The 19,256-nt window shown below is 46.4% G+C and overlaps 1 protein-coding gene across 2 annotated transcripts in view; it reads right to left on the minus strand.

Moving 5' to 3' along the window:
- Positions 1-2,193: 2,193 nt before the first annotated feature.
- LOC114882724 overlaps positions 2,194-19,256 on the minus strand; it is a 150,805-nt gene continuing 133,742 nt past the window's right edge. Inside the window, exons 5-6 of one of the 2 annotated variants that reach the window (XM_029199688.2) lie at positions 5,013-7,722; positions 4,627-4,890 (exon numbers count right to left, since the gene is read on the minus strand). In XM_029199688.2, the coding sequence (XP_029055521.2) occupies positions 4,718-4,890; positions 5,013-7,722 (2,883 nt within the window). In that variant the 3' untranslated portion in view covers positions 4,627-4,717. Of the gene's footprint in view, positions 7,723-19,256 lie in introns of both variants that reach the window. The other variant, XM_029199687.2, reaches the window with a different exon arrangement.

The raw sequence follows: 19,256 nt of genomic DNA on the forward strand, positions 1-19,256 counted from the left end.
GGTCAGTGATGGCAACAAGTGACAGGTTGCAACGATGGTGTTCTCGTAAATACTCGTTATAACTTTGTTGCTATCGCGCATCGATCCTATTATGGGGTTATAATTGAAGGGTAATTTTCGTAAAAAACGTATACCTTGCCAACTACGTGGTAATTTATTATACCTTTCGAACGGTACCAGTGTCTCGTGTCCTTATTATGGCTACAATGATGAAGAGCTTGAAATTGGTAAGCAGTTCGATAAAAAATGATCCGTATACTTGTTACCTGTGAAATATAATTGGACCGTTCTTGAAACGGTATTTTAGAAAATTCGAAAATTTGTTGATAACGTTTATTCGTTTGGTGGTAGGAAAAATCAGTTAACGATCGTTACCCTACCTTTCGATTAGCAAGTTCCGAAGAACAATAAGGTTACACCGAGCAGCCGCAATTTTAATTACCCAACCACTAACGATAAGTGGGCTCATAAAAAAGTGTTACGCGTTAACCTTTCAAGCGAGAAATTTCTTGATCGTAAGCGGCCCCTGCGCGTGCCATTAAACATGAATAACGATGAGCATACTGCTCTTGAGAACTGCAAATAAGACGGGCTTGATGTTGACTCTGATACGAGCACTCGTGATGTAATCGAGTCAAAATATGTCAAACGATTCACTCAAGTAATCTGCCGAAGTTGAAGCTATAAATACGCAGATCGTGTCCTAAATTATTGCCTTGCGTTTTCGTAACGTACGACTTTGATTTCTTAAAATAAACTCACTTTCGAGTCTTCGCGAAGATTTCAATTTCGCAAAAAAATTAGCAAGACATTGAATTTTATCGAATCTAGTTTCTCAGAAGCTACGTAGAACCTATACAAGTCGAAGCTGATCTGGCAAGAAGAGAGAATGAACACGAAGGAAGGAGATAAATGGATTTGGCGTGGTTTCGAGTACGCGTACTCGACCGAGTAGACCTTTATTACCACCTCCTCTTGGTCGGATCGCGCACGACAGGTGTAACGTAGGAGAACGGGGGTTGGAGAGGTTGCTGGATCAAAAGAGAAAGAACGAGAAGAACGAAGGACGGAGACGAAGAGAAAAGGAAAGAAGAAAATGGAAGAAGGCGGTCTTTGGTTAGACTTGGCTCGCCCATCAAGCCTCTGCACACCCCCGACCTCTTCCCATCCCTATGCTTTCATTTCGCGTTATCGTATGTGTGTGTGTGTTGCAATTGCTTCAATGGAGATTTCATCGGTTTATTTTCTTTTTTCATTGTAACGCTGCGCGATCTAGGTTGTTTTAGTATTGTTATTAGAAATTAATGTAGCATACGATGTCAGGTCGGAAGGGTTAAAAGTCAAGGACATCAGAAGCTCTCCTTGACAGCGTAGCAGTAGGTGCTGCACGAAACGTTCTATCCTTCTTCTTTTCATTTCTTTTTCAATACAGCAATCGGTATACATACCACTTCTAATCGTGACTCACCCAGCTCGATTCCTCTCGAGAGTCTATTTTGCGTGTACCCGTTATTAAGCGGCCAGGTCGTATGTTACCGGTCCAAGGAATCGAAGGTGCTAATCTAATCTGTCTGGTCGATTAAAGGTCGGTTGTGTGTTCCGTGATGGGAAGCCATGTCCGAACCAGAGACCGGACCACTTACGTACATACATACGCGCGTTGTAATTAAGCGTCGCTCTGAACCGTACCGGTATAGGTACTCCTAATTACCGTGGACCAGTGTCAGCGGATCACGGTTTTCGTTTTTCTTTACCAGGAAATTTAGCCGTTGCAAAATTCTTCTGTAACTGGTATTCGTCTGGTGGCGCGAGGATTGGTAGGCGTGCGCGTGCACGCCCGCGAGATCCTTGATAAACGAGGCGGCGCGGCGCGGCGCGGCGTTTCTCGTTTCAAGAGGATTTCTTTCGCAGAAAACGAGGTCGAGTGTTCCAGATCGTAGGTTTTTCATTTTTACACGAAGCACGGTCGTTTGATCATCGAGTATTCGAATTGAGGAAGAATTCGTACGACTCCACGAGTCTCAGACCTTGTTCTTATTGCACCAATTCATCAATCTGCCACAATATTTATACTTGAAATAAATGTTTCATACATCTGTCGTGAGTAAAATATATGCCCCATGGTATGCTCATAAATAAATGCAACGTCCAACTTCAATCAATTCTTATAGATATTTATTTGTACAACGACGAACGATTCTCGAAGACCCATGTCCTGCGCAAGGCTGTTCAGAACAGGTGCGAGGGGGCGTAGAACAGGCTCGATTGATTTCGATAGGTATTTTATTTTCATAATGATGAGTGTTCTTTATAATCGATCTATAATATCATACATCATAGCATTCCGTTTATACATAATTACAATTGTAAATCTGGTTCGCCCTTAGGGGAGTGTAATTGATAGCGAGTTCGTCGCGTGTTCGCGAGCTTTGCCTTACGAAATTTTAGGCGAAACGTGTAAAACGCGTAGGCTCAGGCGCATAGAAAAAAGCTTTTTACCCTTCTAAATTTCTTTCCTCTGCTCTTCTGTTCGTTCGAAATTTGAAATGCTGGCCGTGCCACGCGGTACAATCGCGTACAGACTACGAAAATAACGTATACAATGTAGGTATATACAACCGAACGAATGAAAGAAACGCACGCGATCGGTTAACACTTCCGCTTAACAAAGGGAAGTGATCTATGCACGCGACCGGACGAGAAGAAAAATTTCCGCGGCAGTGCCCGCTACTGGCCGCTGGTACAGTGTGTGTCGTGTAGGATTCCTAGGAAACAATAAATAAAATCTATCTATTCTCATTTTATCTAGCTCGAGACGACGTCCGTCACTTTGATTTTCTGGTCGATCGGTGGTCGCTGCTTGCACACCGCCACCGTCTCTTCCTCTCACTCTCGTTTCAACGCGTTCGCTGTCGACGATAATAATCTTTTAGAAATTATTTCACTCTGTCCTAGTTGATGATACCGGACATGGAACGGAATAAAATCAGGGAATTAAACTTCAAAATTCGAGAATAATAATCAAACTCGACCTTACCCAACAGTGAACGCGCGAACAAACGGCCTTTCATCTGAAAAATCGCGCTCCCATTTAGCTGCCTATTTAAGATCCTCAACCTTGGCTCGATTTCCCGGTCCAAAGATCGGTTCTTTACAAGCCTTTACAAAACTATCGTCCGATAGCTTACCTTGATTAATTGCGCGATACATCGAAAGGTACTATGTTTAATATATACAGCAGTAGTAATTGATTACTGATTAAATAGTGGCATATTTACTAAACGTTACATTATCACAACGATGATAAAATCAGCCGGATGATCGAAACTGGAGCGAGTTCGATCTTTCCGGTCGTCGTTCGTTCTTCTATCGACCTTCTCCTCTCTCAATCTTACCGCCTTTTCGGTTACGCGGATACAGAAACGAAGAAACGATTTGCTGTTCAATCAACCAGTTTCTACTCTCGGGAACGGGAACCTCTGTAAAACTAGGAGAACGCATAATCGATGACGTGTAAAAGTACTCTTTTCCTGGTCGCCAAGGTCGCCTGTCGGCTTGAACGAAGGAACACTGTCGGAATTGAGGGATCATGTTGTGCGGGTTAAGTGGACGAAATTTCAGACTCCAGCCGCGCGGCTGGAGGTTTCCGAATTGACTAGATTCGAGCACCTTGCGTTTTAAGAAAATAAACTCGGGAACCGGAGAAGAATACGTAAACTTTCGTTGAAACCGTTGCTGCGTTCACCAGGAGGTGTCCCGTTCGATATTGCACGTTTACGTTGAATGGACGGAGTCGGTGTTTGGCCAGGCTGGCGAGTGCCCGGCCTTCCACCGACCCCATCTATTATATAATCGAGATCATTGGCGATCGGTCGAATCGTCGGAATTTTGGCATCACAGTAGGGGGTAATAATCGCGGCCGTAAAAGGAGATCGGTCACGAGCCACTGGTCGAGAGAACCGGTAAGTCACGATGGGCCTGTGGGTCCTTGGAGTGCGCGTCCCTGACCGCTCGAGAACCAAAGACCCGGTCGCAGCCAGGTATAGTGCACCTGGCCTCTTCCTTTCGATCGTCGGAACCCGGCGAAGACATCGGGGAACCCGAACCAGAGACGCGTCTGGTTCCTTGCTCCTGCGACATCCTGGTCAGATGGTTCAGATGCTGATGAGTCAAGCCGTTCAGACCGGCCAGATGAGACGCGAACGAGGAGAGACCGGAAAACGTGGCTCCCAGATGCGGCGGTAGGAGGAGAGGGTGAGGCGGTGGTATTCTCGCGGCGAGATCGACCGCTGAAGGTAGTCCAGGTGTCAGAGGGTAAGCACCAAGAGCGCTGATGCCGGCATCCGCGTACAGCCTCGCGAGGAACTCGTTGTGCAACAAAGGATTCATCTGGGAATCATCGACCCTGGGCGATAAACTTGGCGGCAAGCTCGAGGAGAGAGGAGGACTGGACGAGGTGGACAGCAACTTCCGATGAAGATTCAAGTTGGCCGAGTGCCTGTCTCGAGACCTCTTCGATGGGAAGGCGGCGTTACATCCGTCCACGCTGCATCGGTGCATCAGCTTCAGGTGAACGTTCTGATAGTGAGTCTTGACCCCGAAGTGATTTTGAAACACCTTGCCACAAGCGGTGCAACGACGAGGATTCTCCCGGTCCAAGGGTACCTCCTGGGTGCTGACGAAACCACCGTTCTCGTATCGGGCATAGGTGATCAAGCTATTGTCCGTATCCATGGCCGCTGTGGAGGGTGAGGCGCTGGATGAACGAGAGCCACGTGAGGAATTGTCCATGGTGGTCTCCTGGTGGGTCGTGAGGCTGACGGGGCTGGTAGAGCCGCGGCCAGACCTCGAAGCCGCCTGCTGCATCCCGGTGTACTGCATCGCGCGACCCTGCGACAAGGACTCGAGTTGACGCAAAGTGTTGGTCGAGGAGTCGTGGGAGAGGTCGTCGGCTGTCGTCGGACGGCTGTCGACCGAGCTCGGGGCACGGGAGGGATCATCAGGACGCTCACCTTCTTGATTGCGCAGCGCGTCGTTCACCTCCTCATCATCATCATCCTCTTCCACCTCTTCCATCGGTTCATCCTCCTCCTCCTCCTGGTTTTCTTCTTCTTCCTTCGCTTTCTCCTCCGCCTCGCCCTCCTTTTTCGTGCACCTTCTAATCGACTCCTCCTCCTTAGTCCCCTCCTCGAGTTCGCATTTAACGCGATCCCCTTGCTCCGGGCAGCTCGACTCTTTATGAACGTTCGATGTCGCAGGGGCGGTGGTTTCAACAGGATCAGCTTCCGCCGGCTCGTCAGACGTCTTTGGTTCCGGACTGTTCTGCCTTTTCGGCGACTTTGAGTTACTCGCCCTTGAGCTTAGATCTCGCGGTTGGTCCTCACCTAGATCCTCCGTGTTCTCCTGAGAGGCGACAGTATCGCGGTGTACCGTTCCAACCACAGCCCCCTCTCTGTTACACGCTTCCGGCGAACGAGAGTTCGATTCCTGATCGTTGAAGCTAAGCGTTTTCGGAGAACTCGGCGTGGTTTTCCGTCCCTCTGCCTCTAGTCTGGACATCGACATGTCCTCGGGTTGATTCTGAAAATCGTTCATCGACGAGATGATACCTGCACTTTCTGACAGACATCGGCGCTGGATCCTCTCCTCGTCGTTGGACGAGTCCCCGTCGGTGGAAGAGGAATGAATCTCGGTCAACACGGCACACCGTGTCGGATGCTGAGACTTTCTCTTTCGGACACCTCTGCTGTGCAAGGACGTAGAGTTCAAGGAGTGTTGACTTACTGAATAGCTCTGTTGATCGAGCGTGCCCATCGAGTCGTTGTCCTCGTTGCTATCCGGGTTGCTGACAAGGTCTTCGTCCACGGTATCGTGGCCAAAGTACAGTTTCGGTCGTTTCGCCAGGCTAAAGTCAGCCGGCTGATCGTCGTCCTCCTCTCCGGAACGGAGGGGCAGTCTAGAGGGTAGATTACTCGTGTCATCCTCCGCGACGACCACGATGCCGCCGTCGTCGTCCTCTTCTTCTTCCTCGCCCTCGGCCGCCGCGGTCGAAGCTTGAGTCGAGGGAGAGACGGTGTCAGCCGCGCTACTGCCCGAGAACGAACCTCTGGTCGCCATGGTGGTGTTGGGCGCCTCGATGGCGTTGCTCATCGCGGCGGTGGCGGTAGTCAGCGCCGTCGTCGACATGCTCGCGTTCACGCTCATTCTCTGCTGAAGCGTCTCCTCGTAGCTTGGTCTGGCCTGGTTCTGAGCGGACGACAGGTCCAGGTGTTTAAAGTCTAAGCCGCATAGAGAGGCTGGCGATCGAAGATCCGGAGGTGGGGTCAACAGCGGGAACGAGCCGAAAGGAAGGTGATTTAGCCCCGGAGCCGGAACAGGCAGACCAACCTGAGGAGGCAAAACCAACGCGTGCGCCATGGACGAACGGCCGTCGTGCGGGGAGATCTTTCGTCGAAGGTGCGGCGAATGGAGTTTCGGGTTCGGATTGGCGCTGTGTCTATTGCGCGATCTCCTCGAGCTGAACATCATGCTGCACCCCGTCACCGTGCACTTGTGCATTTCTCGCAGATGCACCGCACTGAAGTGAATCTTCAAAGCTCCCTTGTCGCAGAAGGTCTTCAAACACACGTTGCACTGTACCCTCTTTTTCCCGGTGGTCGGATTGATGAACGGCGTTCCGAGATTCGGCGGTATGTTGGCGGATGCGCCCCATTGGCTACCGGGTCGTTTCCCAGGAGAATGAGGCTTTCTTCCAGGAATACCCGGAGGCCTGCCGAGAGGAGCAGCCTGTAGAGGTAGCGGCGGATGGTGTCGCTGTTCGTTGACGTGCTTGGAATCGCGTCTACTCAGATTTAGGGCACTGTCCGAATTTTCGTCATCCTCCTCGTCTTCCTCCGAGCCGAATTCGCTGCTCTTCTCGCCACCGCTGTGGACGTCGGTCGGTGCCGTGATACCGGTCACGGCCCCGGAGGACTTGCCCATAGGCGGCGGTGGAAAATGAGCGGGAAAGCTGGGCGGAAGCGCCCCGGAGGATACAGCGACCGAGAGTGGGTGTCCAAAATTGAGCGCGGACGAAGATACCGGGGCTACCGGTGGCATATGAGGCCTCTGCAACTGATGATTGCTGGTCGAATGGTGAGGCGGACTGTGCGGACTATGCGGATTCCTCATCGACTTCCTGTTCTGAAGTAGCTGTTCCGTGGATGGTGGCGGTGGTATAGGCGGAAATGCCGGTAGACCTATGGTGCCCAGTTTTCGGAAGTCGAATGGCTGCATGCTCTGCAGTCTGTTCAACGGCGACACCGTCAAATGGGAATCCAAGCTTCTTGGTGGCGAATTGCCGGTGCTTGTCACCCCGGCATTGCCACCGGCCATAGAGGAATAGTGTTTTTGGGCGGTTGGCGACATCGACGGATGCGATACGGATGGAGGCGGCGGCGGCGGTGGCGGCGGTGGCAAAGGAGGCGGCAACCTCGAGCCTGGAGGCGGGAGACCGCAGTGGAGAAGGTGTAAAGATGGTGGTAAGTGTGCTAGTGGCATCGTCGGCGGCGAAGGTCGTCTGCTTGGTGACATAGCATCCGTCCCCGGCGTTCCGGCGGCCAGCAGCAACTGCTGCACGAATGGACGCGTTTCGGCGAATCTGAGGAACTGCTGCAACACCAGCGGCTCCTCTTCAGGAGAGCATATGCTCCATCGGTCCAGCACCGGGCCGTTCTGCGAATCCTGCCAACAGATTAAACGGATACCGTCAATTTTACCAGCCCAGAGATCTCGATTATCCAAGAATACTCTTGAATCTAAAAGCCGATTAATTTCTTGTGTTGTTTTAAACGGTCCAGAGTGCAAGATCGAATTGCACCGAACCGAACACGGACAAAAGAAAAGCGTTCTGTGTCACGGTCACTCGTCAACAAAGAGTTACGCAAATTGTAACGTTTCAGAATTATTTAGTAAATTTCCTTCGCATCGAAATCTCGCAGTATCCATTAAATCGCTGCAACTTACTACGTTTTCTCTGTTAAATTATATTATATCAAAAAAGAAAAAACGGGAAAAAATGCAAATTATTTGTGATGCACTTCTTCGAGTTGGGTGATTACGTTGAAAAGGCGCAATCTAGCGTGGCGAGTTGCTTATGATAATTCCGTATCCGGATAAAAACACTTCCTCTATTCGTCTAGCGTGGAAGGACGCTTACGTAACTACCTCATACATTGTATAGAGTATAGAACGATTAATAAGAGCGGATCAATGAATAACGAACCTAATTTATTCTCTTTAACAGCAGCAGCAATTAGTTCTACTTCAGTTGTCGCATCGAAACGAGACTTCCCGAGAATATCCTTCTGATCCGTCGTCTGCTTTCAATAAGTCAACGTTGTTTAATCGATTGGGATTAAAAACGAACGTGGAATTACATACAAGGCAATCGCGATCGTTAATAATACGAACAATCTTTCTGGGTAGACTGTAATTTTACGTTCTACAAATTTTTTTATACCTACCTTTGATAAGTAAGCGTTCATTAAGTTGTTGCAATTTTAAATGGCATTGCGATTTCGAAATAGAACAAGCCTGGGAGAAGAGATAACTTTAAATGTTATAAAATGTGACAACACTCTGACGTTGTTTCGTATTATAAGGTTTTCTCCTCCGGTGTTCCTTGAATTTCGTTACACCTGTTCTTCGTCGAAAGTCAAGAACATTTCTTAGCGAACGATTAACAGGGCGTGATAAGAATTTTCGTTTTTACGATCGGATGTCGTTTCGCTCTGTTCCATTGGACTTTCCAATATTCTGATTATAATTAGCAGATGGAATTTTTGCAACGCTCTTTTTCTTTTCCGTTCCCTTTACCTCTGAACTCGATTAAAAACTCGTGTTATTCTTTTTTTATGAGATTAAAGTATAAAATATAGCTGAGCGGAAGCGATCTGTCGGTAAATCTAGGATGTTGGTCGAATTTCGAGGGTACGCGTCACGTATCGAGTGTCGAGTCACGGTTTCATATATAAAATCAGGGTGGCCAGCGTATATAGATCTCGGGGCCGTAAGCTTGTCTCTCTCTCGGTTGGTCTTGTATATTTACGCATACCGACGGGCTCGACGTAACGCAGGACGGACGGCCAGCGGCGCGACGCTTTTCGCGTCCCGGCTGTATATTTCTTCAAGCACGCACACGCGGCCGCGAACGACGTACAACCGGCGTGAACTCACGACCGACGCCGACCGACGCCGACCGACGCCGACCGACGCCACTCCAAATCCGATCGAGCGCCGCGTGTTCTTCTGCGTGTGCGTTATTTTTCGCGTCCAGCTGACCGCATAACCAGCGCCACCGAAAATCGCTGCTCTGTAACACGAGACCACCCCGCCCCTTAATTTTCAATTCTCAACCCCTTGCAGAAAAAGCTGGTCGATTTATTAAATTAAGGACAGATCGAAGTTGGTGTTGCTTCTGTGAAGGAACGAACGAGCGGAGAATTACGGGACACCTGGTCCAGGACACGAGGACACTGACCTCGCAGAAAACCGAATTTTAAGCGAAAGAATTTTAACACGCTCCCGTCAAGTGTTTCCTTAAAAGATCGTTAATAAATTGTGAGAACAAGCAAAAAATCAGCTTCAAAAAGTCTCTAATTTCGTGACACTCTGGTGCAAAATGTTTCTAGCAAGAACAAAGATCAGCCTTATCATTAAGCAACATGTACACAGAAAAGAAGAAACGTCTGCAATTTTTGCTTGGACCAAGCCGCGATGTCCCGCCAACTCCAAACAACGCGAAAAAAAAGCCAGACGCACTAAAATCCGTCGAACGATCGAAAAATTTTCTCTAAACGCAGCGTGTCGCCTGAACACGGCGTTCAGCTCAACAACATTCGGCTTTCTCGTCTCTTTCTTCGATTTTGCGGTTACGCCCCGCTAAATATAAAACCGTTCGACGAAACGTTACGTTGACGACGCCGTCATGAAAGCATCGATGCTCCAACGCTTCTATTATGCTCTCAATCTCACGTGTGAATTTCGAAAATTTCTCCATCCCTAGGAAAATAAATAAATCGAACTAAGAAGGTGTCCGCGATTTCTCGTAACGAAATTGAATCTGTCCTTTCCAGACCGCTAAAAACCAAACGGAAGTTTACGATTCTCCTAAAAACAGTCACCACGAATGCCGTCTCTGGGAAAAGTCGGGTCCTCTATCGACAAAAAGCTCTGATTCTCCACTTTCACCTTTAAACAGAGTCAAACAGAGTCATAGCCAGAAAAACGATCGCTTGTTTTCTCGTCGACTTCCGGACAAGGGTCTGCAGAAAGGCGGAGACTCGCGATTTTCCCATAAGGATTTTCCTAAGTGTCGTTGCGACCATTCTGGAGGAGGAATGTTCACTGGAAGAAGAGGAGTGTTTCGCGGGTCTCGCGAGTGTGCGTGACCGACGAGTGCGGGTCCGTCGAGTGAAAAGCAGTTCCGCGAACCGACTAAACGTTCGTCGTTACGTGAAAGGAACGGCAGGACCTAAACGGTCGTGTCTGAGAATGCAACACTACCGTGTGCACCGTGGGACTCGAATTTAATTCCGCACGCGAGCTGATACTCGAGCTGAGAGATCCTTCGAGGCCTGGGAAGCGATCATCCCTTCGGTTATTCCTTGCTTTCCCATTATCCACAGCCAAATTAATTTTCGCACACGTACACGTATGCTCTTGCTACCAGATCCGCAGTAAAGTGATTATTTTTTTCGACCAAGATTGAAACATTAAGTTCTACAGATCATAACGCAGTCGATTCTAACACAGTCAAAAGTGACGCGTAAAATTACCTTGAAACAGGTAACGCTTTAGCTAGCGACGTTCCAAAAAATTCCACGCACGTGTGGATATTTAAACTGCACAGAATCCCTCCTCGCAGAAAAAACAGTATCGAAAAAGTAAAGAGGTAGAGAAAAAAAAAAAAAAAAGAAGAAACGAAAAGAGCAAACGAACGAGATTGAAAGAACAGCAAACTGAACAGCGAATTCGCTCGCAGGCAATGGATAATGATCGAACACACACGAGCCCGAGAGCAAAGCGGTAACAGTCGAATTAGCGAAATCACGCGTACGCCAGGGCAATCGCTAAATCGTTGATACCGTATAATCGGTAATATCTTTCCGCACGCTAGAATGTCTCTTTTTCCTCCGCAAACTACCTCCTCCTCTCCGGGCTATCAGTTTCTTCTAACCGTTTAACGAGTTTCCTCTCGTTGTTTTCGTCATTTAGCTCTCGCGCGCCGAATCTTTTAAAGCTGTGAAAATTAACGCCAAAATGAATTTCTAATTTCAAACAATATTCTTATCTTTTTTTTCCAAATTAACGACAATTACTGCATCCATTGTCGTCGAGCGTAGACGTAAACAAAAGAAAGGAAACGCTTGAGTAGGAAGGTTGTTAGTTCCAACGACGAAAAAAGAAGAAGGAAAAAAATAATAAATCATCAGGTCCCTGGTGAGAATCGGAACGATGCGAATCGCGTTTAACCCGCTTCAAATGTGGTCTCGCGCTCCTCTTGGCCGTCTTCTCACGGAAAAATCAACCACGCTAATGAAATCGGCCGAGCACAATCGCTTTTATTGCGGAAACGAACGAGCTAAGCGAAACACTACCTTCGAATCGTGTTTGCGACAACCGACGACCGACGACACGTTTCTGAATTGTTTTTTCCTTCCTTCGGATGGCATATGTATGAATTTGATATTTTTGCCAGGGAGAAAATGTATTGCGGTTGCAATTGGAGGTGTCAGGGATGCACGTTGCATTGTGAAATGCATAATCGCAACGATGCGCAGAGCTCGACGCCTCGCGTTTTCATTTTGCCATGTTTCGACGCCTCGGGTGCGCGTCCATTCGCGAATCGACCAAATTATTTCTACCGAAGGACTAATGTGAAATTTTATAAATTTATCCTTTGAAAAATAATAAAAGACAAAGCGAAAACATTAAAAAATAAACCGGTAGCTAATAAATTCAGTCAGTAAAATTCGACATACCATTTCAAAAAATAACGACAGATGATATCGAGCTATAAAAAAGGTTAATTAGCCGCGAACCGAGTAATTAAATAAGTACATAACATCGGACGCAGTCCCTAGTTTCTTGAAGGCGATTTTCTATCTATTATCATCCAATTAGTCCTTCAATTAAGTTCCTTATAATTACCAGCTGTCGTCATTCATTCGTCACGTTGAGGAAATTATCTCAACGTTATCGATGAAACTTGTTTTGCGAAGCTTTCAGCTTTCCTTCGCTTAAGCATGGATCTTTATCGTTGCCCGATTATTTTTCTTTTCCTGTTCAATCAACTTTTACGAGCCATCGGCAAGTTCCTTTTTTCATTATTTCTGCTATTCTTAAAAAAAAAAAAATCTCACCGCAGTGTATCGGCTTTGCACCATTTATTTTTGGCGACATTCCTTTTCTCGAAGTCTAAAAATGTCTTCTGTTTCAACAAAAAGGCCCCAAGAGTTATGAAAACATTCAATAAATAAAATATATTTATTCCTTCCGTTTTGATAACATTTCGCACTCGTTAATTCTTGATGTTAAATCTTCTTCGAGTTTATTGTTCTTATTTCGTTTATGAAAGATCGAACGAAGTATTGTGATTCCTGATTTACCGGAAACTCTAATATCCATGCGCTAACCGGCAACGTTAGAACAAGTGGTATCGTTGTTCCAGCAACCGGTGCCATCTGGTGGCTTGATCCTCAAGCTGACTAGCCGCCGCTCGCTTTTCCCTCCGAAAGGAGAAACACAGCGATCGACGGCAATGCCATCCGTGACTGGACACCGCATATGATTTCACGGCCGATGCACGGCGTCTTATTCGTGTGTAGAAATCGTGAAGATCTCGCGTGGATATCCGCCTCTAAATTGGATTGCAGCTACCTGCAGTCTCTCCCTCTTTCTCCTTCTCTTTCTCTTTCTCTTTCTCTATTATAAGCGGACAACTTGCTTCTCTCTGTTATGTCCCAGACTATTGCTACGTTTCTCCTTCTGAAATCTACTTTTTTCCCCCCTTTTTATTATTCCTTAAACGTCGATCTTCTTGTTTTTTGACACGCGCAGAGATGGATGATTTTAACGCTCGTTATTGCAACCTCCAGATGGCAAGATAAATGTGTAGATAGACTTTCTAGAGAGTCTAATGCGCGCTCGTAATTTTAGTTTTGTTTGCTGTTTTTTAATAGTGAAGTTGTGGTTTCACGGACGATCGTTTTAAATCGATGCCTATTTATGGTGATTTCGATGCTTGGTGTGACACGATAAAGCCCTTGATTCAGTTACAGAACACTGAAGCACCCTGATTACCCGTCCAGGGCATTAAACACTGACATTACGCATTAGTGCATTAGCAAAAAAATCCATGGAACGTTATCGATAGCCACGATCAGCCACCGAATCGACACGGTCCCCGTGATCGTAAATACCTGTTCGTTACGATGACGACGACGTTCCGGAACCAGAGAACGAACACTGTAAAAGTTGGAACGGCAACGAGAACCATCCATTAACGATCGCTATCTGGTCTGAATTTTTTTCTCTTCTCTTTGCTTTCTCAATTTTTGACTGGCGATCGCATTACCACGAGCGTCTTCCATCGAAAGATGAACAATGTGACTTTGATCGAGCCGATCCCTGAGTTTAACGCTGCCATTATCACAGGGTAATAATGATTCTCGGTTTGGCCCTGGGCAACTAGCCTCGAGAACGTCCCCTGGAATCAACGCCAACTTCCGTCCTCGGTTTAAACGCGTAGGCTCGATTTGCATACGAAACGCACTTGCTCCTTTTGCCGATGAAACTTTCAGCGGAACGAGTCGACGATTTACAAACTCGTCTACAGCTGAAATAGAACGATGCATTGTGCGTGTAGTTAGTAGAATTTGAAACGGTTCGAAGGCGGAGTGACGAGTTATCGGGGTGTTTGACGATCTAATCGTAACGAACGGGTCACGAGTTTTTCTTGTGTACAGTTGTCTCGCTAAGCGATACGTCAATATTAATATTTGCGTGACAATGAATATCATGTTTAACGAGGGTGTCTTCTCTTAATACATTTAATAAACTCGCTCGCGTTCCCCTGACAGTTATATTATAGAAGAGATTTGAGAAGAATCGATAAGTAGCCACGCATAGCGAATTTGCGAAGCAATCAGAGCTCGACCCTGGCCTCGCCTCGCCTCGCCTCGCCTCGCATCCAAGCATCCAAGCACCCCGTAATCTTTCGGCTCTACGGGCCCGTTTCCTTTTCCCTTTCTTTTCGCAGCGAATTCGTCGGATCGGTAGTCCATATAAACGCCACGTTCGAGTTTTAATTTCCCTGGAGCCGATCGCGCGGTCGGTTTTGCGTTTCCGCTCCAACGATCGACCCGATCCTCCTCTTCTCTCCTTTCATCTGCTCCCTGCCAGACCAGAGCCTCATTTCTCTTTCCAGGCTTATCATCGTTCGATCATTTTAATACGTCTCCTTTCTATACACTGACTCACACACTTGTGTAACGTATTACAGAGATTGCTGCAGGTGATCGATTTTGTAATATTCATTAAAAAGGTATTTTTCGAAACAACCAGATTGTGTCTTTGTGTCGGACGGAGAAAGGGCCGAGTTGGATATTATTTGGTAAACGATACGAAAGCGATAAAGAATTCATTATATACTTGAAATTAGTCTTTCCGTTTCGTGGAAAATACAGTGGCGTCCTTTGTTCGAGAAGAGCATCGAGCCGTCAGAGGTTCGTCACTTTCGTTTTCCATTCGAAACGTTCGGTTCCGAGCGTTCGCGGATAAATTCGTCACGGTTGCCTGCGGCCCTTTCACGGCTGACGTGGTCTACGGGAAAAATCAAAGTCTCGCCGATGAATAGTTGCGCTAATAAGAAGAAGAAGAAGAAGAAAAAAAAAGAAGGAAAATGCGCTACAATTACGGCTGTCAACGGGACAGGGGATAATAAATCGGCGTTCTCGATCGGTCGCGATGTTATCGAACGGCACGACCGCGATAACCACCTGGACACGTTCGATTTATTTCGCTCTCATCTTCTTAATCTTGATTTCAAGCATCTTAAGAATCTTTCCCCTTTTTTAATTGAATTCGTTGCGGGAGATTATATCGCGTTTGAAACGAAGTTACAAATGAAGTTATTTGTTGGAAAATGAATAAGCACACCGAGTGAACTGGGAATCGAACGATGTGTATCGGAGGAGGTATCGGTCCCATGTTCCCGGAAAAGCATAGAAACGAAGAGGAAGGGAGACGGTGGCGAAGGTGGAAACGGTAAATCATACGGTGGCGTCGCGTCGGCCCGTATCGAGTAAGTACGTTTCACGTAGTGGAAGGCAATTTCGCACGACAAGCGGCAGCACGGTTTGCCCCGTGGAATCCGGTAGAGTTTCGCTGGCAGCAGAAGCGTTGCAGTTTAACTGCGGATGCCTTTAGAACGCAAAACCGCCTGTACCCCGTGCGCCACTAGCAGATTTACGAGCGAATTCTGCGCTGGCGAATCGCTCGGTTCGCCCCGAAGCGAGACGAGTCGATGGCCCTTTGTGCAACGCAACGTCGATCCACTTTCAGATATTCTGCAGCAGAACGCATAGTTTTACGTAATCGAAGAATGTTTTTTAATACGTTGATCGTTAAAAAAAGAACAGCAAAATAATGGACACACCGTCTCCTTCGAAACAAATTACCGAGAAATCTGAAAGAAATTAACAAAAAACTTACGAAAAATCCTGTCAACATTGCATTAGCGGACAGGCATAACTTCAGCAGCGATAAGTGACAAGCCGTACAGGTGAAACGCGAAATTATCACCTTCTTGCCTCGAGAATATCACGATAATTGCTCAAGAATATGTCGCGTGCATTCGGGACAACGTCGTCCATTAACGTTCTTGGATCGAACGTGAAACGTGCCAGCTTGATAGCGAGAAGACGCGTTTAAAAAGACATTAACTTCTTTGTCGTTGGCAAGCTGATGATCGAGGAACGCGAACGAGTCACGAATCATCGTGGTGTCGCACGCACGTCGCTCGTTTCTGCTCGGAATTCGCTTTTTATCCAGTCGAGCTTTCGCGATGTTTCCTGTCACCCGTACGGTATCCTCTACTTAAATCACACTTGTATCTTAACACGTTCCTTGCTATTACGGTCACTGCTGACCGAGGCAGTATATCAATTTCATTTCGTTAGTCAAATGATTGAACATGCGAAGGACGAAGAAAAATTTCACCAATCATTAGATATGTTCCACAGTGAAAATGAACGTGTGTAGTCAGACATATTATAGAAAGTTGCCCACTGAGCACCAGTTGCCCAGATCTACTCCGTCTTATCGATTACACCTGTTCCTTTCGATAATCTTACAACATGGAGAACAGGTTTCTATTCTCCTTGACATTTACCTAGATTCCTGTGACAGAAGTACAATTTCAGGAAGAATCACCTTTCTTAGACCGTGAATTTTTATCTCGATATTCTGAAATTGGATCGATAATATTGATCGATTTGGATCAGAGAAGAATTGTCGAAACAACATTCCTCTATCACGAGGAAACAAATTCTATCTATTATTTCTGCAGATCGTTTATTTGCGCGTCCATCGAGGACAGAAAAACGAACGGTATATCACGATCCACATTTGACTTCAAAGACACGTTGAGATTCTCAAAACTGGGATTTCAATATTTTTTCGTTGCGTCAAAATTTCATGACAAATGTGTCGAAGCGGTTTAGCGTAGAAGTTTCATGGTGCTAGAGTAATTGGTATACAGTGAAAGTATCGAATGTAACTTGAGTTTTGCGTGTTGAGCCTGTATAAATATCCGTCGACTTTCTCGTTCGGACGCTAAGCATCAGGACACATTATGAGCGCATCCGATGAAATTTCTATAAGTAATACAGAAAAAAGTAATGGCGAAACAGAAATTTGGAACAAGAGATTTCAGTTTGGTAACCGAGGCGGTGTCTATGTTCTAGTCGTACAAGATTGAAAGCCTTTCAATAATTCCAGACACGCTTAGCTCGTTTAAGTTCGACCTACGACACTGGTCGCGACAGCAAGGAGAATCGGTACTGTCGCCTATAATCGCCTCGAGTCCTTTCGCGAGAGAGAAAGGAAATCTCCAAGAGGAGCGTCGTTCGATTGGTAGATGGTGTTCGATGTATCGATATATCAGCGAACGGTCAAAGAGCAAAGAAGAAGAGGATTTTAGCGTGACCGCGAACAGCCGCGGAATTCATCGGTCGATTAAATTCCGGGGCGATGCAGAGGCATGCGGACAGCGGACAGCGGACAGCGGACAGCGAGCGAGCAAAGCGAGTGGCGTGTGTGCTGTTCTCTGCGGTGCCGTGAGCACCGTGCCGCATCGTCGACAAACCGGTTTTCCATACGTTTTAATTTCACGCTGACATCGGTGCAATTCAGTTTACACGGATACTGGCCATTTTCTAACGCTAGCGGCCCGCCACGGAGATTAATGTCCAGCCAGCGGACGGGCCCAGCGTGTATTTTCGACCTTCCACGGATCGAACGGATCGAACGGATCGAACGGACGACAAGTTTCCCAGGAACCCGGTACGACCCCGGGTACGACACGATTTCCGCTCGATTCTGCACCGTCGCCCCTTCGATGGCCATGCGTAGTCAGACACACTATAATTATAATTATTCGGAATACCATCCCACCTGCTACCTCGATCATGGAGACATCCACGATTTCAACCTTTTTTACCCTTCTTTTTAAAGTTCTTAAAACTGACTCATCCGCGCGGAATTATTCGATAAAAATAATATCAATGATTAATGTAAACACTGCAAATTTTTCGAACAGTTCAATATTTACTCTTTGAAATATTAATAGACGATCTACTTCTACTGATATTCCAAAAAGGAGATTGGACGATTTTTCATTTATATTACTACTGAAATACCTATAAAATGAGCTTCAATTCATTGTTTCTCTATCGCTGCTCGATCACGCATCATCAATGTGGATTATCGTCGCACGTTTAGTGGTTTTGCTTTTGAAACGACAGATTAATTTCTTAAAAGAAGATTCATTTCTGTCCGGGTATAATTGTTAGGTGACACTTTGCATCACTGTCAAAGCACGCCCGAATGAGTTTCCTGCATCATTGACGTGCATTTATTATTTTCACGGAATTAGCGACCTTCTTCGAAACGTTAATCAGCGATGAATGAATTTTACAAGAAAAGATAGAGCGTCTTTTTCCTCTTACAGAGATCCGATTGTTACGCGACACCCGTTTTGAATCACTGCCAAAACACGTCTCTCGAGACGACGACGAGTTTATTTCTCGCGCACAACTTTATTTCGCATAATCGCAGCAATTTTGAAAATTTACTCCTCGACGATTCTATCGGCGTTGTTTCACGGAAACCGAACTTCTCAGTTCTCGAATTTGATTTTTGAAACACACTCGCGTTTCATAGGTTTCTCGGATGAGCATCGTCCTTTGCGTGAACACGTTTCACGAGTTTCTCTGGATTCTTTTTTCAAAATTCCAGTTGCAAAAGCACAAGAGCACTATTAGTTTAAGTTTCGTATCTCGATCCAACTGACACACCGTACACTCCAAGACATTTTGAAATCACTGTTTCGAAAATTTCATAACAGTTTTCCATTCGAATCATTTGTCACTACTCTGTGTTCTTGTTTGCTTCGGGAGCAGTGTTCCACTTGGCGAAATTTTCACACGTCACTTGAAATCAATGCGTTTTGGTTTGCGTTGCCCAACACATCCTTGGAATATCGATGAATTTAAATGAAAATCCAAGTTGGCATCGTTTTGGCTGTTCGATGGACATCGCGTTGCATCCTCCGCTACCTGTCACTTGTCCTACTCCACTTTTCTCTCGGCCGTGTGTCGAACAACAACAACAACAACAACAATAACAACAACAATCCTTATCGATCTTTGTCTTCTACTTGTCACTTGGTTGTCCGCTCGATTGACGTCACATTTGCAATTGGGTATATCGAAAGAGTCTGATTCATCGGCGTCACTGGTTTGCCCTACTGCTCCGAATCCGCTTCGGATTACCGTCAACAAAGACGAATCTGTATCATTGGCGAACGATGTCACTCTGTCACTCCGTTTCGTCCGTCGATCGTCAATCGTCGTCAATTGTAAACCGTGAAAACTTCTCCGTCCAAGAATGGGTGACACACGCGAACGAGAATTTAGGTGCTATTCTGAAAC

Source organism: Osmia bicornis, chromosome 4 (assembly GCF_907164935.1).
Source record: "Osmia bicornis bicornis chromosome 4, iOsmBic2.1, whole genome shotgun sequence".
Taxonomy (NCBI): Eukaryota; Metazoa; Arthropoda; class Insecta; order Hymenoptera; family Megachilidae; genus Osmia; species Osmia bicornis.